At 47.9% G+C, this 24875-nt stretch overlaps 1 protein-coding gene across 1 annotated transcript in view; it reads left to right on the forward strand.

Annotated features, from left to right (window-relative positions):
- Window positions 1-24875, forward strand: part of LOC137543637 (vomeronasal type-2 receptor 26-like) — a 175510-nt gene that overhangs the window by 38045 nt on the left and 112590 nt on the right. The window contains exon 2 of the mRNA XM_068264760.1: window positions 18911-19726. Within this exon, the coding sequence (XP_068120861.1) occupies window positions 18911-19726 (816 nt within the window). The remainder of the gene's footprint in view (window positions 1-18910; window positions 19727-24875) is intronic.

The following is a 24875-nucleotide window of genomic DNA, read 5'->3' on the forward strand; positions in this document are numbered from 1 at the left end:
CTATGTAACACAAAAGCTACTAACTAAAATACAATGTCTATCTAACTAACAACAATATAGGTGTATATAGGAGGTGTATGTGAGCAAAAACGCTAGGTGATTGACCACAATAAAGCTCTTGCTAAGCCAACGCACAAAGGAGCAGATCTCTCTCTGTACAAAGTCAGGCAAGGACGGAAAAACCTAACATGGCGGCCGCTATTTATAGGGTAGGGGCTGGCCAGGGTCCCCCTCTGTGATTGGCTGCCGTCAGAGGGCCTGGGAGCCCTCTGATTGGCTCTAAGGACATCAATCTGGGCTATGACGCTATTCAAGCTCGGTATTCGAGCTCGAATAGCGCTGTTAGCTCGAATAGCGCGAATAGTGAATGGGCTATTCGAGTTTACTCGAATAGCCCATTCGAATAGCTCCAGCTATTCGGAGCTCGAATACCGAGCTCGAATAGCTGAAAAAGAGCTTGAATATTCGAGCTACTCGAATATTCGAGCTCTGCTGAGCACCACTGGTTAGTAATATATCTGATTATCGGTGATACTGCAGATCATCAATAATCGGGTATATTCTGCATTCTCAGTGATACTGCAGATCACCGGTAATCAGATTCTCTCTGTGTTACACCGATCGTTACAGTTCAACACTCCCAAGGGGCATTACGAGTACTTGGTGATGCCTTTTGGGTTGTGTAACGCTCCTGCAGTCTTTCAGGAGTTTGCTAACAAGATTTTCAGGGAGGTACTGGGTCACTTCATAATCGTATATTTAGATGACATCTTGATATTTTCTAAAAATATCACTGAACATCGTCAACATGTTAAGTATGTGCTACAACAACTCAGGGAGAATCAATTATTTGCAAAGTTAGAAAAATATGTTTTCGAGGTAAAGGAGATTGCCTTTCTTGGATACATTATCTCCACGTCAGGATTGTCCATGGATCCCAAGAAGGTCTCTGCTGTTAGGGATTGGCCACAGCCATCTGGGCTTAAAGCACTGCAGAGATTCTTGGGATTTCTTAGGAAATGTATCAGGGGTTACTCTTCTGTGGTGACTCTGCTTACTAATTTGACTAAAAAGGGACTGATGCCTCTCATTGGTCAGAAGAAGCATGTGCAGTTTTTTCCTCTCTGAAAGAGGCATTCTGTTCTGATCCTATATTACGTCATGTAGATGTTGCTTATCCATTCATAGTGGAGGTGGATGCCTCAGAGGTTGGAGTGGGAGCAGTATTGTCTCAACGTTCAGGACTTCAAAACAAGCTTCATTGCTGTGCTTTTTTTTTCCAAAAAAAATTCTCTCCTGCCCAGAGAAATTATGATGTTGGAAACAGCGAATTGTTGGCCATCAAGCTCGCTTTTGAGGAGTGGCGCCACTGGTTGGAGGGGGCAGAGCATGTAATAACTGTGTACACGGATCATAAAAATTTACAGTACATTGAAAAAGCTAAAAGACTCACCCCTAGACAGGCTAGCTGGGCTCTTTTTTTCTCCCGTTTTAATTTTATAATTACATTTACACCAGGGAGTAAGAACGTTAAAGCAGACGCCTTTTCCTGTTATTTTGAGCCTGAAACAGCTCCATCTCCGTCTCCAGAGAGTATTCTGTCAAAAGAGATCATCCTGGCAGCCACTGAGTGGTTTCCCTACTGCTCAAAAATTAGCAGATCTTTTTGTTCAAAACATCTTTAAATTGCACGGCATTCCAGAAAATGTCGTCTCGGACAGAGGGGTCCAATTTGTCTTGAGATTCTGGCGGGCCTTCGGTAAAGGGTTGGGTATGTTATTGTCTTTCATCAGGCTACCATCCGCAGACCAACGGTCAGACGGAAAGGACCAATCAGTCCTTGGAGCAGTTCCTGAGAGTTTCTACCATTCGCAGAGTTCGCACATAACAATCTAAGGAATGAGTCCTCTGGATATGCACCTTTTCAACTAGTCAATAGGAAGTCTCCCAAATGTTCTTCCTTACCGGTGAGAAGAACCTCTCCGTTCCCTGTTCTGGAGGAGTGGCAGGAATCTTTTAAAAGGATTTGGGCTAATGTCAGAGAAAATTTAAAAAAGAATTTTGGCATACAGAAGAGGCAGGCAGATAAGAGACGATCTGCGGAGTGGGAGTTTAAACCAGGAGACTAAGTTTGGGTATCAACTCATCATATAGCTCTGAGACAGCCGTCCGTGAAACTGGGGCCCAGGTATATTGGACCATATCCAATTTCTGAAAGGGTTAATCGTGTTACTTACAAAGTCAGTTTACCTCATTCTCTAAAGGTGGGGAGAACCTTTCATGTGTCGCTCTTGAAGCCAGCTGTTCAGGTGGATCCCCCCCCCCCTCCTCACCCTGTCATGGTTGATGGTGAGCCTGAGTGGGAGGTTGAGGAGATTTTGGACTCCAGACGAGTTCAGGGCTCAGTGCAGTATTTGGTGCATTGGAGAGGATACCGTCTTGAGGAAAGATCCTGGGTCGTAGCAGGTGATTTACATGCAGATAGTCTTAGGAGACGGTTCCATGAGCTTCATCCTGACAGGCCAGGTGGGACGTGTCCGGAGTCCACGTCTAGAGGGAGGGGTACTGTAATGAAAATTCCACGACGCCGGACGGATTGCGGAAATATGGTCGCATCCGTTCCGGCAGGCGGATTTTCCCATGCGGAATGCGGAAATTTGTCCGCATCTGCCGCGCAAGATTCTCCAGGCGCACCGCGCCAAACTCACCAGTGTGCTGCACATCAGGGCTCTGCCATCTTGCCTCTAGGGGGTGCGCGCACGCGCCAGGCACGCCTTTATACCTCTAGAAAGTGTGTCAGCTGACCTGGAGGTCAGCTGACGTTTTTAGCCTGCCCTGATTGGTTGCTGCTTGGGGTGGAGTTTTATCTTTCAGGCAGTATATAAGGAAGTGCTTTTCAGTCACACTTCGTCTGTGTTTGCGATACCCTGTGTCAGCACTCAGACCTAGTCAGCCTTGTCTCTGATATTGTGTTATATATTGGTTTATCGCCAATATATACACATATTATACTGTTTGATTTATCGTGTATGACTCTGTGCCTGTCTTGACCATCTTTCTGTTTTCTGTTTCTGTACTTTGCCAGCCCGTACCGTTATCGACTATTGGCTTGGTTTCTGACTATTCTCTCTTCTCACGTTTCTGTACTGTTACCGCCTGATCTGTTGCCGAACCTCTGTTTGTCTGACCTTTCTCCCTTCAGTGGAACGTCTCTCACTGTAGGGTTACTACCTGAGGCTTGCCTCTCTGAGACGCCCGCCCTAGCAGACCGTTACTGCCAGAGGCCGAGACTCCTCCACTGCTTCCCTTGGAGGATCTCACACACGGGGTTCCCATTCAGAGGTAACCACACCTCTGAGGAATTACTGTGTGGTGGACATTTCCACAAACTCGTGAATTTATTCTGCATTGTATTTTGTTGCCTCTGTCCGTGTGTCTACTACCTTTTTGATCAGCCCGCATTTTTAGCAATTCCACAGATTGCTATATAATCGGGTCAATCCTTGTATTATTGGTGATTCTGCGGATCACCAATAATCAAGGCTCTGGGTGTAACACTGATCTTCACAGATCGTTACAATGAGGTGTTCTGTGTTAAATAGTCAACCACGTCCTGACAATCTTGGGAGTTGATGGGACGTGCCTTCTTCTGAGCACTGTACTTTGGTCCAGGGCCACACAAAATCATGTCAGCACAACCTCGAACAGACCTGCCGGGTGGCCTGCCTCTGGCTCTGCCTCTGCCTGTTGTTTTGTCCATATCAGGAGAATGATGTAAAAGGTATGCACTGACTTGACTAATACAATGTGCAGTCACAAAGGTTCAGTGAAAGGTATGCAGAGACTAGTATTACAAATGTGCAGCTGTCACAAGCACAGGTACCGTGAACAAGTATGCAGTGACTGGTATATAATTTAACACTGCGTGCGGTCGCGTAGGTGCACTGAACAATTATGCTGTGGCTGGTATCAATACAATATGCAGCTGTCACACACACAGGTACCGTGGAGAGTTATGCAGTGACTAGAGATGGCCCAAACCTCCGATTTTCGATTTTCGAAACGGGTTTGCAAACTTCTGCAAAAAATTTGGTTTGCGCGAACTTCCGCGAACCGCAATAGACTTCAATAGGGAGGGAAACTAGAAAAAATTATGCTGGCCACAAAAGTGATGGGAAAGATGTTTCAAGGGGTCTAACATCTGAGTTTTTGCATGGATGAGTGGGATAGACACCAAAAGTCCCGGGGAAAAAAATCTGGATTTGATGTAAAGCAGCGTTTTAAGGGCAGAAATCACATTGCATGCTAAATTGCAGGCCTAAAGTGCTTTAAAACATCTTGCATGTGTATACATTAATCCGGGAGTGTAATTAGAGTACTGCTTCACACTGACACACCAAACTCACTGTGTAACGCACCACAAACAGCTGTTTGCGTAGTGACGGCGGTGCTGGACTGGTGCGCACCATGGCGAGAGTGCAGGCGATAGCGGTTTTCAAGCCCATATGGTCGCTAGGCTGAGGTGATTGTGCAGCTGATCGAATTTGATCTGTCCACAATGAAGTAACGACCTTATTATCTTGGGTGTGCCCCCCCTGAGACACTCATATAGCCGGCGGTCATTGCTTCATTGTGATACGCATGCCCCTTCACCGCGGCAAGGTAATGATCATGAAGGGGAATGAGCACATGTACATGCCTTTTGTTTTATTGTTGCAGCCACAGTGAAGCCAGAAAAATTAGGCAGGCATGTACACGCACCAGAAAAATTACTATAGCGGCCGCTGCTAGCAGCGGCCTTAAAAATTCAGTGATCCGCCTGGAGTCCTGGACCCTGTTGGTGATGGTGGAGAAGGCAGTCAAGCGGCCTGCAGGCAGAGATGCTGTGTGGGGAGCGACTTAGTCTTGGGGCAGGCAGTCACACGGCATGCAGGCAGAGATGCTGTGTGTGGGGACTGACTTAGTCTTCGCTTCGGGCAGGCCTGACCGTGCTTTGCAGACCATGTGGTCAGATGGTCCCTTGACCCAACGCTGTGTGCCAGAGATGACACCACTTGCCTTTCAACATCATGGTACAGTTTGGGTATCGCCTTTTTTGAGAAATATTTGCATATCTTCCACTGCGGTGTGTGGATTTGCTTTTGTGTGCTGCTTTCCCTCAGGTGGTCAGCCTATTGCAGTTTGTGGTTTGTAATCATGTGCCTTTGTAAGGTAGTTGTCCCTACGCGAGTCTTGGTCTTTCCATGGCTCAATTTTTGGTGACAGAGAGTACAGATGGCATTGCTCTCATCTGAGGCAGATACACACAAAAATCTCCACACCGCTGAGCCCTGGGGTGATGGCACTTTGGTGGTGGCGGCTGACTGAGGGTTAAGTGGGGTGCCAGAATCAGAGCAGCAGGAGGAAGATATATTACGCTTCCATGCGGAAACTGAGAAAGATGAGGTGTTCTGTGTTAAAAAGTCAACTACGTCCTGACAATATTGGGGGTTGATGGCACGTGCCTTCTTCTGAACACTGTACTTTGGTCACGGGCCACACAAAATCACGACAGCGTGACCTCGAACAGACCTGCCAGGTGGCCTGTGTCTGCCTTCTGTTTTGTCTATATTGGGGGGGGATGAAGTGAAAGGTATGCACTGATTTGACTAATACAATGTGCAGTCAGTTACACAGGTGCAGTTAACAGGTATGCACGGAGTGGTATATCACACTGCGGGCCTGATTCACAAAGTGGTGCAAACACTTTGCACGCCTGTGAAAAGCCCTTTATCACTCCTAAACTTTGTTTAGACGTAATCTGAAGTAACTCGCGCGAAGCTCCCTGAAGTAACTCGCGCGAAGATCTGAAGAACCGCGCTTCGTGAGCAGCACCCATTAAGCCCTATGGGACTTTGTTCGCGCGCCTGCGCGTTTGCGCATGGGAGCTTCGTGCGAATTACAGCACAAAGCGGTGATAACTTTGCTAGTGCAAAGGTTATCATGCCTATAGTCTTTTAGGGGTGATAACTCAGTTATCACTGCTTTGTGAATCAGGCCCCGCGTGCGCTCACGTAGGTAGGTGGGTGCACTGTAAACAACAAGTAGTAGGTATATGCAGTACTGGGTATTACAATGTGCACCTGTCACACACACAGGTAGTCAGTGAATGTGCTGGGCCCGGCAGTGGCACACACAGTATTAATTAGCAAGGCTGTCTATGCAACACAAGTGTCAGTGGGGCACACAGAAAAAAAAAATAGATCACAAGAACAAGATTAGCTCTCAAAAGAGCTGTTGAGGGGTGCTATTATAGCAATAATAATCAGCCAGGAGCAAGCTAGCAAGCCTACAAGAGCCTAACTAATCTTTCCCTATGAGAGAGTCTGCACTGCAGCAGCTGTCCCTTCTCTATTTACGGCAGGCACACGAGTGAGTATAATGGCCAGCGCTGCCTGCCTTTTATAAGGGGGGAGTGGCTCCAGGAGGGAGTGTAGCCTGTTTGGCTACAATGTGCCTGCTGACTGTGATGTAGAGCAGTGTTTCTCAACATTTTATTGGTATGTACCCCTTTTAAAACATTGTACTCACCAAGTACCCCCTAGCATAGCAAACATTATCACAAGTACCCCTTGACAAATATATATTTAATTTTAGTACATGATAATTGCTTCTAAGCAATTTCCAAGCACTAACTATTGCTTTGAATTTGCTAAAACACAGATTTGGTGTTGTTTAAATAAGATTTATTGTCATTGTCTAAAACTCTAAATTTGTTATTCTTGGTGAAGTATATCAAGCCTGAGTTAGTGTTGGGCGAACACCTAGATGTTTGGGTTCGCGAACGTTCGCCGAACATCGCCGCGATGTTCGGGTGTTCGTGCCGAACCCCGAACATAATGGAAGTCAATGGGGACCCGAACTTTCGTGCTTTGTAAAGCTTCCTTACATGCTACATACCCCAAATTTGCAGGGTATGTGCACCTTGGGAGTGGGTACAGGGGGAAAAAAATATTTGCAAAAGAGCTTATAGTTTTTGAGAAAATTGATTGTAAAGTTTCAAAGGAAAAACTGTCTTTTAAATGTGGAGAATGTCATGTTTCTTTGCACAGGTAACATGCTTTTTGTCGCCATGCAGTCATAAGTGTAATACAGAGAAGAGGTTCCAGGAAAAGGGACCGGTAACGCTAACCCAGCACCAGCAGCAGCACACGTGATGGAACAGGAGGAGGCGCAGGAGGAGAAGGCCACGCTTTGTGAGACACAACAACCCAGGCCTTGCATGAGGACAAAAAGCGTGCGGATAGCATGCTTTGTACCGCCATGCATGCAGTCATAAATGTAATAAAGATAAGAGGTTCCATAAACAGGGACCGGGCGGCAACGCTAACCCAGCAGCAGCAGACGTGATGGAACAGGAGGAGGCGCAGGAGGAGAAGGCCACGCTTTGTGAGACACAACAACCCAGGCCTTGCATGAGGACAAGAAGCGTGCGGATAGCATGCTTTTTATCGCCATGCAGTCATAAATGTAATAAAGATGAGAGGTTCCATAAACAGGGACCGGCAACGCTAACGCAGCAGCAGCAGCACACGTGGAACAGGAGCAGGCGCAGGAGGAGAAGGCCATGCTTTTTGAGACACAACGCCGGCCTTGCATGAGGACAAAAAGCGTGCGGATATAGCAGCAATGCTTTTTGCCGCCATGCAGTCATAAATGTAATAAAGATGAGAGGTTCAATAAACAGGGACCGGAAACGCTAAACCATCCCAGATGTTCATTGGTCATGTTACTTGGTTGGGGTCCTGGAGTGTTGCGTAGTCGTTTCCAATCCAGGATTGATTCATTTTAATTTGAGTCAGACGGTCTGCATTTTCTGTGGAGAGGCGGATACGCCGATCTGTGACGATTCCTTCGGCAGCACTGAAACAGCGTTCCGACATAACGCTGGCTGCCGGGCAAGCCAGCACCTCTATTGCGTACATTTCCAGTTCGTGCCAGGTGTCTAGCTTCGATACCCAATAGTTGAAGGGTGCAGATGGATGGTTCGACACAGCTACGCCATCTGACATGTAGTCCTTGACCATCTTCTCCAGGCGATCGGTGTTGGAGGTGGATCTGCACGCTTGCTGTTCAGTGGGCTGCGGCTGCATGGGTGTCAGAAAATTTTCCCACTCCAAGGACACTGCCGATACCATTCCCTTTTGGGCACTAGCTGCGGCTTGCGTTGTTTGCTGCCCTCCTGGTCGTCCTGGGTTTGCGGAAGTCAGTCTGTCGGCGTACAACTGGCTAGAGGAGGGGGAGGATGTCAATCTCCTCTCTAAAGTCTCCACAAGGGCCTGCTGGTATTCTTCCATTTTGACCTGTCTGACTCTTTCTTCAAGCAGTTTTGGAACATTGTGTTTGTACCGTGGATCCAGAAGGGTATAAACCCAGTAATTGGTGTTGTCCAGAATGCGCACAATGCGTGGGTCGCGTTCAATGCAGTCTAGCATGAATTGAGCCATGTGTGCCAGAGTCCTACCAGAATCCTCATCATCCTCTTGTGAGCGTTGTGATAGTTGTTGTGATGCATCATAGTCGTCACCTTCCTCCTGGTCTGCTTCTGCTGACCATTCGCGCTGAATTGTGGAAGTCCAACGTGCACCGCTCTGGCCCTCGTCAGTGGTGGCATGAAATTCCTGCTCCAACTCCAGCTGTTCCTCCTCCTCTTCTTTGTCATAGCTGCTGCTGGGGCCAGCGTTTCCTGAGGCGGATGGTCTGATGTTGGTACCATCACGCTGATCGTTTTCTCCTTCAGATTCCCCCAGTTGCATCATGACAGCAGTTTCCTTGATTTTCAACATTGACCTCTTCAGTAAACACAGCAGTGGTATGGTAAATCTGACTGAAGAGTTGTCACTGCTCACAAGCAACGTGGATTGCTCAAAATTTTGGAGGACTTGGCAGAGGTCCAACATGTTGGCCTAATCGGATCCACAGAAGCTTGGCAGCTGTCCGGATGCGCCTCGGTACTGCGCCGTCATGTACTGGACCACTGCACTCTTCTGCTCGCAAAAGCGGGCTAGCATGTGCAGCGTAGAATTCCAGCGCGTAGGGACATCACACAGCAAGCGATGGTGGGGGAGATTGAAGCGCTCCTGCATCTTGGCGAGTGCCCCCAAAGCAGTACTGGAAATTCTACAATGTTTGGCCACTCGACGCACCTTCAAGAGAAGATCGGGCACGCCTGGGTACGTCCTCAGGAACCGCTGAACTACTAGGTTCATCACGTGCGCCAGGCAAGGGATGTGTGTCAGCTTAGCCAACCTTAAAGCGCGAATGAGATTACTCCCATTATCACACACAACCATGCCCGGTTTCAGGACCAGCGGTGCCAGCCACAAATCCGTCTGTTCCTTTATTCCCCTCCAAATTTCCTCTCCTGTGTGCTGCTTATCCCCAAGGCAGATCAGCTTCAGCAACGCTTGCTGACGCATGCCAACAGCTGTGCTGCACTGCTTCCACGATCCTACTGCTGCTGGAGTTGGGTTAGCGTTTCCGGATGAGGTACAGCTTTGAGATGCGTTGGAGGAGAAGGAGTCAGAGAGGTAGGTGCTGCTGTTGTTATCCAGTGGGAGAGATGGCGGTGCAGCTGTTTGCGGCGTGGGCAACACCCGCGCCGTAGCAGGTGAGGAATCGCTGCCAGGCTCCACAAGGTTCACCCAGTGCGCGGTAAGGGAGATGTATCGACCCTGGCCGAACGCACTCGTCCAGGTGTCAGTGGTGAGGTGAACCTTGCAGGCAATGGCATTCTTCAAGCTTCGGGTTATTTTGCTGACCACGTGCTCATGCAACTCAGGCACTGCAGAGCGCGCAAAGTGGTAGCGGCTGGGAACCACGTAACGTGGGATGGCCACTGACATCATGCCCTTGAAGCTGTTTGTCTCCACCACTCGATATGGCAGCATTTCGCAGGCCAGAAGCTTGGCTATGCTGGCTGTTACTGCCACGGCCCATGGGTCATTTGCTGTCAATTTCCTCTTGCGCTCAAACATCTCCGACACAGACAACTGAACCGTAGGGCTGCACACTGAAGGGCTGTTGGTTGTTGTGTTTGATGATGAATGAACACTGGGAGACCTCAAGAGCACTACTCCGGAAAGTGACAGTGTCAGCGTCGTCTGATGTTTGCGAATGTTGTGAACCACGCAATGGCTGGGCTACTGCTGCTGCTGAGGCGGGTCTGGTGGTGAGTCTGGTGAACCCAAGGGAGGCAGTGTTGCTGGTGGTACCCTGTCTTGCCGCGTTTGCCCACAGAGTGGGATGTTTGGATAGCATGTGGCGGCTCATGCTGGTGGTAGAGAGGTTGTTAATACTTTTCCCCCTGCTCAGGCGGGTCTTGCACATCTTGCAAATCGCCATGGTAACATCCTCAGTGCAGTCTTCAAAGAAAGCCCAGACTTTGGAGCACCTGCCTTGCTGGCGATTTCTGTTTGCGCCTCTTTTGCCTCTCACTTGAACTTCCACGCTTGTGGTGCCTGAAATTGCGCGCCGCCTACCTTGTGGCACAAGGCGAACTCGTGCATGTGCAGCAGTGGGTTCTTTAACAGACTCATCTGTGCTGCTGCTACGACGGCGATGTTCACAAACAAAATCTGGGTCTATGTCCACATTGTCCATACCCTCCTCTTCCATCTCCTGAAACCCGTCATATGTCATTGTGGGGGGCCGCCGCCGTGGAGTAGAGCTCCCCAGAACAACCTCTGCGCAGCTCACTCCAACGTCGTCTTCCAGAGCTTCTCGGCTGACCTCCTGCAATTGCAACCCCTCCTGCCCAACTTGCTCTGGGATTTGGGTTACAAAGTCCTCGGACTCGCCTTGTATTTCAGTGCCCGGTGCATTTGCCACAGTTAATGGTTGTGAATCCGGGCACAACATTTCTGGCTGTTCCTCCATTGACCTTTCAAAGGTGGAAGTTTGTTGGCCTGGGAATAGCTCCTGCGAATACCCCATTGTGTCCTGAGGTAATTCATCGGACTGGTTATCTGGCAGTTGTGTGCGTGGTGTCGCTGCCGGTTGTGTCAGCTTTGTGCCCACTGGCTCCTTGTAACTGGCTGAGGACTCGGACCTCGTGCGTGATGTGCTGGTGCTGCTTAACCCACTGCTGGACGCTTGAGAGGTCATCCAAGTAATTATCTGGTCCTGTTCTTTTGGATCTGTGAGGGTGGTTGTCCTGGACAACATGGGCGGTATTGAGTGGGTTTTCTTGGGTGCTCCCCTGTGGCCTGTACGTGAACCATCAGGGGAAACACCTCTTCCCTTGTCCCTCCCTCTTTCACCGGATTTCTTCCTCATTTCACTTATCCTTAAAGTACACGCTGACTGGCAGCAGTACAGTGGCAGTACAGAAATGCTATACAGTGGTGGGTGAGCGGTGTACCACTATTGCCAGCAGCGACACAGAGCACAATGCTATACAGTGGTGGGTGAGCGGTGTTCTACTGTTCCCAGGCCCAGCAGAAACAGAGTGGAAGTAAACACAATGCTATATAGTCTGGCTGAGCCGTGTACACAGAGTGGCAGTACACACAATGCTATATAGTCTGGCTGAGCGGTGTACACAGAGTGGCAGTACACACAATGCTATATAGTCTGGCTGAGCGGTGTACACAGAGTGTCAGTAAACAATGCTATATAGTCTGGCTGAGCGGTGTACACAGAGTGGCAGTACACACAATGCTATATAGTCTGGCTGAGCGGTGTACACAGAGTGTCAGTAAACAATGATATATAGTCTGGCTGAGCGGTGTACACAGAGTGTCAGTAAACAATGGTATATAGTCTGGCTGAGCGGTGTACACAGAGTGTCAGTAAACAATGGTATATAGTCTGGCTGAGCGGTGTGCACAGAGTGTCAGTAAACACAATGCTATATATAGCGTGGCTGAGCGAGGTGCACAGTGGCAGTACACACAATGCTATATAGTCAGGCTAAGCCGTGTACACAGAGTGTCAGAAAACACAATGCTATATATAGCGTGGCTGAGCGAGGTGCACAGTGGCAGTACACACAATGCTATATAGTCAGGCTAAGCCGTGTACACAGAGTGTCAGAAAACACAATGCTATATATAGCGTGGCTGAGCGAGGTGCACAGTGGCAGTACACACAATGCTATATAGTCTGGCTGAGCGGTGTACACAGAGTGTCAGTAAACAATGCTATATAGTCTGGCTGAGCGGTGTACACAGAGTGGCAGTACACACAATGCTATATAGTCTGGCTGAGCGGTGTACACAGAGTGTCAGTAAACAATGATATATAGTCTGGCTGAGCGGTGTACACAGAGTGTCAGTAAACAATGGTATATAGTCTGGCTGAGCGGTGTACACAGAGTGTCAGTAAACAATGGTATATAGTCTGGCTGAGCGGTGTACACAGAGTGGCAGTACACACAATGCTATATATAGCGTGGCTGAGCGAGGTGCACAGTGGCAGTACACACAATGCTATATAGTCAGGCTAAGCCGTGTACACAGAGTGTCAGAAAACACAAGGCTATATATAGCGTGGCTGAGCGAGGTGCACACAGTGGCAGTACACACAATGCTATATAGTCAGGCTAAGCCGTGTACACAGAGTGTCAGAAAACACAATTGTATATATATAGCGTGGCTGAGCGAGGTGCACAGTGCAGTGGCAGTACACACAATGCTATATAGTCAGGCTAAGCCGTGTACACAGAGTGTCAGAAAACACAATTGTACATATATAGCGTGGCTGAGCGAGGTACACAGTGGCAGTAAACAATGCTATATATAGTGTGGCTGAGCGAGCGGTGTACTACTGTTCCCAGCAGCGACACACAATGACTGGGGGGGACCCTGGCTAGCGTGGCTGGAGCGCGAACTACCCTGCCTGCCTACCCAAAGCTAAACCCACAGACAAATGGCGGAGATATGACGTGGTTCGGGTATTTATTTACCCGAACCACGTGACCGTTCGGCCAATCAGAGCGCGTTCAGGCCCGAACCACGTGACCCGTTCGGCCAATCACAGCGCTAGCCGAACGTTCGGGGAACGTTCGGCCATGCACTCTTAGTTCGGCCATGCGGCCGAATGGTTTGGCCGAGCACCGTCAGGTGTTCGGCCGAACTCGAACATCACCCGAACAGGGTGATGTTCTGCAGAACCCGAACAGTGGTGAACACTGTTCGCTCAACACTAGCCTGAGTACGTTCGCCCAACACTAGCCTGAGTACCCCCTGGAACCATCAGAAGTACCCCCCGGGGTACGTGTACCACACACGTTGAGAACCTAGGATGTAGAGGGTCAAATTTGACCCTAATGGTGCACTATGGGGGCGAAATGAACTTCCGGAAAAGTTCCCGGTTCGCCGTGATCGCAAACCATTGAAATTCGCCGGTACCCATTCGAGCCATCTCTAGCAGTGACTGGTATATAATATAACACTGTGTGCGGTCACGTAGGTGCACTGAACAGGTATGCAGTGACTGGTGTCAATACAATGTGCAGCTGTCACACACACAGGTACCGTGAACAGGTATGCAGTGACTGGTATATAATATAACACTGTGTGCGGTCACGTAGGTGCACTGAACAGGTATGCAGTGACCGGTATCAATACAATGTGCAGTTGTCACACACACAGGTACCGTGAACAGGTGCAGTGACTGGTATATATAACTGCGTGCTTCTGTCAAGCAGGTGAACTGAACAGGTATGCAGTGACTGGTATTACAAATGTGCAGCTGCCTGTCACACACATGCAGTGAAAAGGTAGGCACTTATTGTGCTGGGTAGGAATAAGCAAGGGGCCAAAGGCCAGCTGCAACTGACTGACAGGGCTGTATATGCAAATGTCAGTGGGACACGCACAAAAAAAAAAAAAATAGATCACAAGAACAAAATTAGCTCTTAAAAGAGCTGTTCAGGGGTGCTTTTTAGCAATAAGTATCAGCAAGGAGCAAGCTAACAAGCCTAACAAGAGCCTAACAGTTTTCCCTATGTCTACAGCAGGTTCCTCTCCCTTCTCTAATTACTGCAGCCACACGAGTGAGGGAAATGGCCAACGCTGCCTGCCTTATATAAGGCGGAAGGGGGGGGACTCCAGGAGGGAGTGTAGCCTGATTGGCTACCATGTGTCTGCTGACTGTGATGTAGAGGGTCAAAGTTGAGCCTAATGATGTAGTACAGGGGTGGGTCAAACTCGCATATAGTTTGCTGTTCACCGCGATTGTGAACCACTGAAGGTTGCGCGAATCGGTTCACGGCCAACCGTTCGGGCCATCTCTAGTGATGATAGAATAGCCCTAATATATATATATATATATATATATATATATATAGATAGATAGATAGATAGATAGATAGATAGATAGATAGATAGATAGAGAGATAGATAAAGAGATAGATAAAGAGATAGAGAGAGAGATAGAGAGATAGATAGAGAGATAGAGAGATAGATAGATAGATAGAGATATATATACGACACGATTGGTGTCAGCAACACAGATTTTCTGATTATTTGTGATCTGCAGTATCACCAATAATACAGATGTTATACCTGATTATATGGTGATCTGCAGAATCACCAATAATACACGTATAGCTAGACATGGGACAACCAATGTGGTATAGTGTTTGGTGCAACAGTAATTGGAGAAGTTATCTCCCGAGGAGCAGGAGATACAGACACTAGTGCAGCCAGGGATTCCCTGAGAAGCAGGAAATCAGACTGTACTGCAGCCAGTGGACCCCTGAGGGGCAGGGACCACTGATTGGAGTTATGTGGTGAAGATTGGTCTGCATCTAGGGATTCCCGGATGAGTAAGGATTCAGACTATACTGCAGCCAAGGATTCCCTGAAGGTTGGGAATTCAACTGTACAGCAGCCAGTGGACCTGTAGAGGTAGAGATCCACTGGCTATTGTAACGATTGGCCATGCAGACCGTGGTCGTGACTGGAACCAGAGTGGCAGATCCACGATCTCTGCATGGCAATCGTTTTGGTTTAAACAAACTGGAAGATCACAATTGAAATACTGACGTCTGCACAACAGAGTAGAATAATGAATGGTGTTTTATTTACAATAATGCAAGTGTAGAAATGCAGATCACCATACACATACAATATAAAATCAAACAACGCGTGGTGCACCACAAATACCAGAACCCTGACTATCTATCTATCTATACAAATATATACAGCAACCACACAATATGAGAATATATACAATAATACAATATATGTAAGAGAACGATGGTATATGCGCTCCTCCTCTCAAACTTTTGCAAATATAAGAGTACACAGTACATATATTTGAAATCCAGGCAGCCAAGTACTTTGCACTGATTATACAGATCGCTATACAACTGGGTGAGTATTCGCACCCTACTAGCGTTTGTAAATTAAAGTAAAGCGCTCTGTGTATCAGTGAGATGTAAACTATGACACAAATCCTAATACAGAAACAGGCCTAATACATCAATATAGTCCACTTTCAAGTCCATTAGTAACGATCTCCATCCCAATAGTACATATCCTGCTCACCAGAAACGTTGGCTGACTGGTTAAAATCAGCGTAAACAGCATGTACAAATGGTAGCTGGTGATCCCTTCAATGCTTCTCCGTATGTACCTCAGGGAAACAAAGTGCTCACATAGCGTGATACTGTATACTACAGATGGACAAGTATCCCTCCACCAACACTGCTAGTCACCAGTGCCAAGCTAACAACCGCCACACACCACGTGTGTATATCTGATAAATGAAGGCTCACCGGATCCAATGGCTAACCGTATCACAGACCAGCTTACAGCGCTTTTGGTATGCCTTCCTTGTCCCAGCACAGCCTCTCTCCTTAAAAACTCAAAACGGGCACACAATAGTGTATTACCATTTATTAAAACAAATTAAAACAAGTAGTGCACTCACAATTTTCCATAAAAATATGCGCATATCTGAACTCATATGGACGTCCTCCTCATGGTCACACTCGCGTCTCCACACAGCAGTCAGCAGACAAGGAAGGCATACCAAAAGCGCTGTAAGCTGGTCTGTGATACGGTTAGCCATTGGATCCGGTGAGCCTTCATTTATCAGATATACACACGTGGTGTGTGGCGGTTGTTAGCTTGGCACTGGTGACTAGCAGTGTTGGTGGAGGGATACTTGTCCATCTGTAGTATACAGTATCACGCTATATGAGCACTTTGTTTCCCTGAGGTACATACGGAGAAGCATTGAAGGGATCACCAGCTACCATTTGTACATGCTGTTTACGCTGATTTTAACCAGTCAGCCAACGTTTCTGGTGAGCAGGATATGTACTATTGGGATGGAGATCGTTACTAATGGACTTGAAAGTGGACTATATTGATGTATTAGGCCTGTTTCTGTATTAGGATTTGTGTCATAGTTTACATCTCACTGATACACAGAGCGCTTTACTTTAATTTACAATACAATATATACAGACACGTCTCAGCACAATAAGCACACAGAAGAATAGTCAGACTAGCAAGGATCAATACCAGGAGTTCAGAATATAAGAACAGAGTTCAGGAGCACAGGAAGGTTGGCCAGAGTCACAACCCTGCAAGGAATCAAGCAAAATGACCTAGCAATGTGCTGCTAGGAAGTCCGGCCTTAAATATGCAGCACATTGCTCAGGTGACTGACCAGAATCTTTTACAGTTCCATCTGCTGGTGAGCCAAGGAATTGCACTGCTTCCAGCAATATGAGAGCCATCTGCTGGTAGACAGCGGAAGTCCACCTCAAGTTCCTTAGTGCTGCCACCAGCAGGATGACACAGGCACAGATCATTACAGCTATGCTGCCTGATGGCCTCCAGAGGTGCTGGTAACCATAGGATAGTAATAGCAGCAAGTAACCACCTGAAGACCAGGTGTCACAGAGGTAGAGTAAAGCTGTTCACCCAAGAGCTAGGTGACAGCCAGAAAGGTCAGACAAGCCTGGTCGGCAACACACGGACAGAGAAGGGACAAGAGCGGAAGACTGATTCGGTATCCAGGTACAGGCAGGGTTTGGCAACAGATAATCAGATAGGCAGAAGTACCGAATCAGAGTTCAGGGGAGTAGTCAGGAAAGCCAAAGGTCATAACAGGTAACAAAGATATATCACTGTCCTAGACTAAGGTGTGAGGTCCTTGGTCTCAACACCCCGGAACTAGTCTAACGGATAGGCAGTGACAATATAGATCTCTCCTAGTCTTGGGTGTGAGGTCCTTGGTCTCAACACCCTGGAACTAGCCTAACACATAAACAGTAGCAAGGTAGCAATGTCCTAGTCTTAGGTGTGAGGTCCTTGATCTCAACACCCCGGAACTGGTCTAACACATAAACAGTAGCAAGGTAGCAATGTCCTAGTCTTAGGTGTGAGGTCCTTGGTCTCAACACCCCGAAACTAGTCTAACACATAAACAGTAGCAAGCAATAGTACTTTAAACTATCAAAAGAATCTGACTCAGTGTGAATTCCCAGCTCCGGCTGGTTCTAACACACTGTGGGATCTGACTCAGGTCTGAGCGCTCACACGTAAATGTTCGCAACAGCAGACAACTTGCAAGTGACAGGCAAGTCCTATATATACTAAAAGCGCTCCACAGCGCCGCCCCAGTCACTCAGCCAATCCGGAGCATAGCTGGAGTCAGCTGATTGGCATGATCAGCTGACTCCTCTTCTAGCAGTATAAATCTCCTGTTGCCTGATGCGCACGTATCTCTCCATCTGTGTGCACTAGAAGGACCAGGCGAACCAGCAGCATGTTGCTGCACGGCAGAAGCCACTGGCTGAGACGCGGAGATAGCCGACATGCCGCTTACCCATGCGGCGGTATCTCTGCTATCCATTACAATATATATGATTAAAAGTTACGTTTTAGGTAATTAAAGAGACACTGCAGCGAGACTAAATCTCGCTTCAGCTCTCATATATAGCAGGGGCACGTGTGCCCCTGCTAAAACGCCGCTATCCCGCGGCTAAACGGGGGTCCCTTCACCCCCAACCCACCCCCCGCAAAAGTTGGTCACAAAGTTGGTCGTAGACTTTGCTTCCTAGAGGCAGGGCTAACGGCTGCAGCCCTGCCTCTCAGCGCCGTCTATCAGCGGCGCATCGCCGCCTCTCCCCTGCCCCTCTCAGTGAATGAAGACTGAGAGGGGCGGGGGAGAGGCGGAGATACGCGCTGACAGACGCGCGTGGGGCAGGGCTGCGGCGGTTAGCCCTGCCCCAATGCGGAAGCGCTCCCCCGCATTACGGAGGGGATCTGGGGGATCAGGGACCCCCGTTAAGCCGCGGGATAGCGGCGTTTTAGCAGGGGCACACGTGCCCCTGCTAGCTATGAGGTCTGAAGCGAGATCTATTCTCGCTTCAGACTCTCTTTAAGGACGGTCGGAAATGTAGATTTCCAATTCTGCAGAAATTACGATTTTTGCCAATGCCGATTACCGATTTCACAGATTTCCGATCGGTTCCCGATTTCCAAGTTCGGATTTCCGATTTCCGAGTAGTGGGTCTTTGGTCATTTTTTGCATTCTCTGATTGGTCCAATGCCTCCAAGTTCTGTGATTGGCCTAAAATTACCGAGTTGTGGTAATGCAGTATTTCTACAGAAATCCGATTTCCGAGTTCCGTTTTCCGATTGGAAATTCAGAAATTTAAATTCCGCAAAATCTGAATGAGCCTCCCTAATTACCGTCTCTTTACGAGATAATAGGGCCATTTGGCGATGGTACAATCCCAATGTTTGTATGTTTATTACCCTATCTTGTCTTATTTCTTGGTGTTTGATAGACTTGGTTGGCTCTTATCACACAGATACAAATTGACAAACCTCATGTAATGTAAGAAAATACATAGGAGAACATTGTCATTATCCAGACAAAGCTATTTTTCTGTTTTTAGGTCAGTTATGGGGCGACCAGTCATGTCCTCACTGACAGAAATATCTACCCAACGTTCTTCCGGACAGTACGTGGAGACCAGGCTATTTATACCACAATATCCAGTCTAGTTCACTTCTTTGGCTGGACCTGGGTTGGAGTTATATCTTCAGATGATGATAGCGGTAATGAAGAAACTCAACTTCTGACCAAACATCTGACAGCGAAGGGCATTTGTGTGGCCTACATGATAAAGTTAAAATATAATGAAAAGAATGTTACAGACTTCAATGAAATTGGAATCTCTGAGATTATTCAAAAGTCATCTGCCAAAGTTATCATACTTTGTGGGACTTATGCTTCATTTTTTGTTGATCTTTTACCTAGAATAATGCTTGTGCTGCGAGATAAGACTTTAATCTTTGGTCCTACATTTGCCTCAAACACGTTTCTTCTAGACACGTATACAGAAGCCTTCAATTGTTGTTTGGTTGTACAACCTCCTAAAACACCTATTCCTGATATGAATAGTTTCTTTGAAAGTTTTATTTTTATAAATCACCCAAAAGACATGTTACTGAGACACATATGGCGGGAGTATATGTACTGGTCCCAAAGTGACATCTTCAATGACAGATTTTTTGATCAGTCATTAAACATCACTCCTCAGAATTTCTCAGGTGCAGAAAAAATAACTGACTTTTCTTGTTTTCATTACCCAGGACTGTCAGATCGGGTGTACAATGCTGTCTATTCATTGGCGTATGCCATACAGGAAATGATCATGTTTCCAGGTGGGATTACAAATGTTTCTAGATTCCATCACCATCATAACCAAGTAAGTAATGATTTCTTTTATGAAAACTTTTTGTTTTGAGGGGTTTCCTTGGAAAGGCAGCAAAAACTGACCAACCAAAGTTAATGTGATTTATTTCCATAAGCATCATCATTAGGTAAGTGACAGGTATGTTTAGTGCAACATATTTATTGTGTTTTCAGTAGTGTTGCTCGGATACCCTAAATTCTGGATAGGAGGGGGCGTGGCCAAGACGGAGACCCAGGCAGACGTGTAGAGCCGGAGCTCCGCGTTCGGCTTACAACAAAGCGGCAGAAAGCAGTCCTTCAACCCTAGCGAAACACTGAGATGTCGGGGGAAGCAGAGATGGAAGTGGAGACCAGCAAGAAAAGGAAGGGGAGGCAGCCAAAGAGACTCACAGATTTCTTCTCGGAGCGCTCGGCCCGCTCCACACGCAGAGACCAAGATGGCGCCGGAGAGAGCACACATGGCAGCAAAACAGGCGTTCAAGCTGCCGACAGGAGAGAAGCGACCCGGAGCAATACTGTGGAGGGGGAAAGCACCTCATCAGATCAGGCAAGTGACTTTACCCCACTATCTCCCACCGCTAGCCCGGCCAGACAAAGACAGCGGATAGACCCGCCTGGTGTACCTAACGCCGCCATTGCAGGCCTGACGCATGCGGCTGCAGCCATACCACCGTTCACTGCAGACATAACAGCTTTCCCAGCAGATGATCAGCCAGCCTCCCAGGCCTTTATTAAAAACATCTTACTCACTTTCAGAGCCGACCTTTTATCCCAATATGCTCAGATGCAAGTGAACTTACAATCAGAATTCTCTAATCTCGGAGAGAGAGTTGATGCTGTAGAAAACACAGTATCAGACCTAGTGCATGAACATAACGCTACGGTGGACACTACTGAGGAGCACACTAAGGACATCTCCTGGCTTAAAGAGAAACTCCGACCAAGAATTGAACTTTATCCCAATCAGTAGCTGATACCCACTTTTACATGAGAAATAAAATGATTTTCACAAACAGACAATCAGGGGGCGCTGTATGACTGATTTTGTGCTGAAACCCCTCCCACAAGAGGCTCTGGTACCGTACGGTACTCTGGGCAAACTGCCACAATGTAACAATGTTCACAGACAGGAAATGGCTGTTTCTAGCTGTCTGTTAAAGCCAGAACAACTAGAAACAGGTACATAATCTGCCCACAGTAACAATGTCACCATGTAATACATGTCAGAATGTGAATCTGGGAGAGGAAAGATTTTACAATGAGCAAACACTGACTAAATCATGTATTCATAATTATTGTAAAAATGAAGCACTTTTTTTATTACATTATTTTCACTGGAGTTCCTCTTTAAGGCCAAAGCTTCTGACATGGAGGATAGATCTAGGAGAAACCATTTCAAATTAAGGGGAATACCGGAGGCAATATCAACAAACGATCTCAAATCATATGTTGCAAACCTAACTAAGTCTATCCTACCTAATACTCCTGCTATTGAGCTCACACTGGACAGGGCTCATAGGCTTCCTAAGCCTGCACATCTGCCTGCTCATATTCCAAGGGACGTAATCGTACGGTACCTGTTTTTTCATGTAAAGGAGAATCTTTTATATGCTCTTAAAAAGAGAGGTGTGCTCCCAGAACCATATGCAAACATCCGGCTTTTCACAGACCTGTCACAGGCTACTTTACAACAGAGAAGACTACTCCAACCACTAACGAGATCGCTCCAAGAAGCTAAAATTACCTATAAATGGGGTTTCCCCACCAAGGTCATCTTTCTTCTCAACAATAAGACATACACCTTTGCCTCCCCCAATGCAGGCTATGCTATCCTCAACCAACTGCGGATAAAAATCGCAGATAAAGCTCCACATAAGGGCCCCAAGGACATCCAGTCCATTACAGCAGACATCCATCCAGCAGTGGTGCTCACCGCCAGGTCGTGATCACGCTTACGCGTGGATTCACGACCATTTTGACGCATTCCGCCTCGGACACGAAAATCCGTGAATAGATTTTCAACCACGAAAATCTACTTCGGCTTCGCGTGAATGCGGACAGAAATCCGCATTCACGCTCGTGAAACTCGGTGCTGAAGTCGTGGTTTGCGGAAATGCGTCAAACTATGCGGAAGTGACACATTGCAGGCCAATCAGAGTGCCCCAGCCAGGCCCTAGCAACCAATCACAGGAGGGGAGCTATGCCCTCCCCTCCTGAATATAAAGCGGCGGCCATGATGGAAAAGCTCTGTCGTTGCTAGACTGTGGTGCTGAGAGGATTATCTCCAGGCCATTGTTGTTTGAGCAAGTGCATTTATTGTGTTAAAAACAAAGCGTTTTTTGTGCTAACACTGCTCTTATACTGTACACAGTTAGCTAGTCAGTGAGTGATTGCTGTAGTTAGTTGTAGTCAGTGTAGTGTAGTGGGAGTGTGGGAGTCTAGTGATTATTTAACTGTGTGTAGTGCTGTGCAGGCAGGTTCAGTGCTGCAGTGTAGTGGGAGTGGGGATTATCTGTGTGTAGAGTGCAGGCAGGCAGGTTAGTGCAGCTGCAGTGTTCACTTGTATATTCCAGTGACAGTTATACACGTGTACTATTTGCAGGCAGCCAGTCACACCGCCGGCGCCGCCACTCTCTGCCAGCGCTGTTCATTCATTCTGTCAGTGACCTTGTGCCGTGCCCAGTGCCCACTGCTCGCTCGCTCGCTGGCATATGAGCATCTCATTACACAGTGTGACATCCTTGTGTGCCCACTGCATCCTTCAGTGACCTAGTTGTATATCCAGTGCCCACTGCTGTGCCCACTGCATCCTTCAGTGACCTTGTACTGTGCCCACTGCATCCTTCAGTGACCTTGTACTGTGCCCACTGCATCCTTCAGTGACCTAGTTGTATATCCAGTGCTCACTGCTGTGCCCACTGCATCCTTCAGTGACCTTGTACTGTGCCCACTGCATCCTTCAGTGACCTTGTACTGTGTCCACTGCATCCTTCAGTGACTTAGTTGTATATCCAGTGCCCACTGCTGTGCCCACTGCATCCTTCAGTGACCTTGTGCTGTGCCCACTGCATCCTTCAGTGACCTTGTACTGTGCCCACTGCATCCTTCAGTGACCTAGTTGTATATCCAGTGCCCACTGCTGTGCCCACTGCATCCTTCAGTGACCTTGTACTGTGCCCACTGCATACTTCAGTGACCTAGTTGTATACCCAGTGCCCACTGCTGTGCCCACTGCATCCTTCAGTGACCTTGTACTGTGCCCACTGCATCCTTCAGTGACCTAGGTGTATATCCAGTGCCCACTGCTGTGCCCACTGCACCCTTCAGTGACCTTGTACTGTGGCCACTGCATCCTTCAGTGACCTAGTTGTATATCCAGTGCCCACTGCTGTGCCCACTGCATCCTTCAGTGACCTTGTACTGTGCCCACTGCATCCTTCAGTGACCTTGTACTGTGCCCACTGCATCCTTCAGTGACCTTGTACTGTGCCCACTGCATCCAGTGATTCATTACTAGCAACATGTCTGGCAGGGTTTCGCGGGGTGAGAGGAAAGGGAGTTCAATTGCCTCAGCCACTTTTGGGACTGCTCCACGTCCAGGGAGAGGACGCCCAGCTGTACGTGGTCGTGATGCAGCAGAAAAGGGGGCAGCAAAGCCTGGGCCGAGTCAGCGGATGCCATTGTCCAAATATTTTAAAGTTTCTGGTCCCCGTGTGGTGGTTGAGCAAATGGAACCTGACGTACTCATGGACATCATGACTTCCTCCCAGACCTCTACTGTGAGCACCACTCCAAGCAGCAGCAGCAGCAGCAGCCAACGTCCCACGCTTGTTGTGACATCCACCCCAGCACCCACTGGTCAGCAGCCCTCCCAGGATGACAGCGTTCTGTCCCTCAGTCCGGCATCTGGGAACCTGCTGATGCAAGAAGCTGAGGACTTACTGGGGACTGATGTGGCAGAGATTGAGATCGGGCCACAATCACAAGCGTTGTTGAGTTCTGGTGATGAAGAAGAGGGGTCTGTGTCTGGGGATGTAGGGACAGAAGAGGAGGCGGGGGAGTCAGAGGAAGAGCTGGATTATGATGATGCTGCTGATGATGACGTTGTGGACCCTAACTATGTGCAGCCTGCTGAGTCCGTGGAAGAATGGTCAGAGCAGGATGACGAGTCACCTCGGCCTAGGCAAGGATATCGCCATATGTCAGGTAGTGTTGGGCGAACATCTAGATGTTCGGGTTCGGGCCGAACAGGCCGAACATGGCCGCGATGTTCGGGTGTTCGACCCGAACTCCGAACATAATGGAAGTCAATGGGGACCCGAACTTTTGTGGTTTGTAAAGCCTCCTTACATGCTACATACCCCAAATTTACAGGGTATGTGCACCTTGGGAGTGGGTACAAGAGGAAAAAATTTTTAGCAAAAAGAGCTTATAGTTTTTGAGAAAATCGATTTTAAAGTTTCAAAGGGAAAACTGTCTTTTAAATGCGGGAAATGTCTGTTTTCTTTGCACAGGTAACATGCTTTTTGTCGGCATGCAGTCATAAATGTAATACATATAAGAGGTTCCAGGAAAAGGGACCGGTAATGCTAACCCAGCAGCAGCACACGTGATGGAACAGGAGGAGGGTGGCGCAGGAGGAGAAGGCCACGCTTTGAGACACAACAACCCAGGCCTTGCATGAGGACAAGAAGCGTGCGGATAGCATGCTTTGTACCATCATGCAGTCATAAATGTAATAAAGATAAGTGGTTCAATAAACAGGGACCACGCGGCAACGCTAACCCAGCAGCAGCACACGTGATGGAACAGGAGGAGGCGCAGGAGGAGAAGGCCACGCTTTGTGAGACACAACAACCCAGGCCTTGCATGAGGACAAAAAGCGTGCGGATAGCATGCTTTGTACCGCCATGTAGTCATAAATGTAATAAAGATAAGAGGTTCAATAAACAGGGACCACGCGGCAACGCTAACCCAGCAGCAGCAGCAGCAGCAGCACACGTGATGGAACAGGAGGAGGCGCAGGAGGAGAAGGCCACGCTTTGTGAGACACAACAACCCAGGCCTTGCATGAGGACAAAAAGCGTGCGGATAGCATGCTTTGTACCGCCATGTAGTCATAAATGTAATAAAGATAAGAGGTTCCATAAACAGGGACCGGC

Source organism: Hyperolius riggenbachi, unplaced genomic scaffold (genome assembly GCF_040937935.1).
Source record: "Hyperolius riggenbachi isolate aHypRig1 unplaced genomic scaffold, aHypRig1.pri scaffold_135, whole genome shotgun sequence".
NCBI lineage: Eukaryota > Metazoa > Chordata > Amphibia > Anura > Hyperoliidae > Hyperolius > Hyperolius riggenbachi.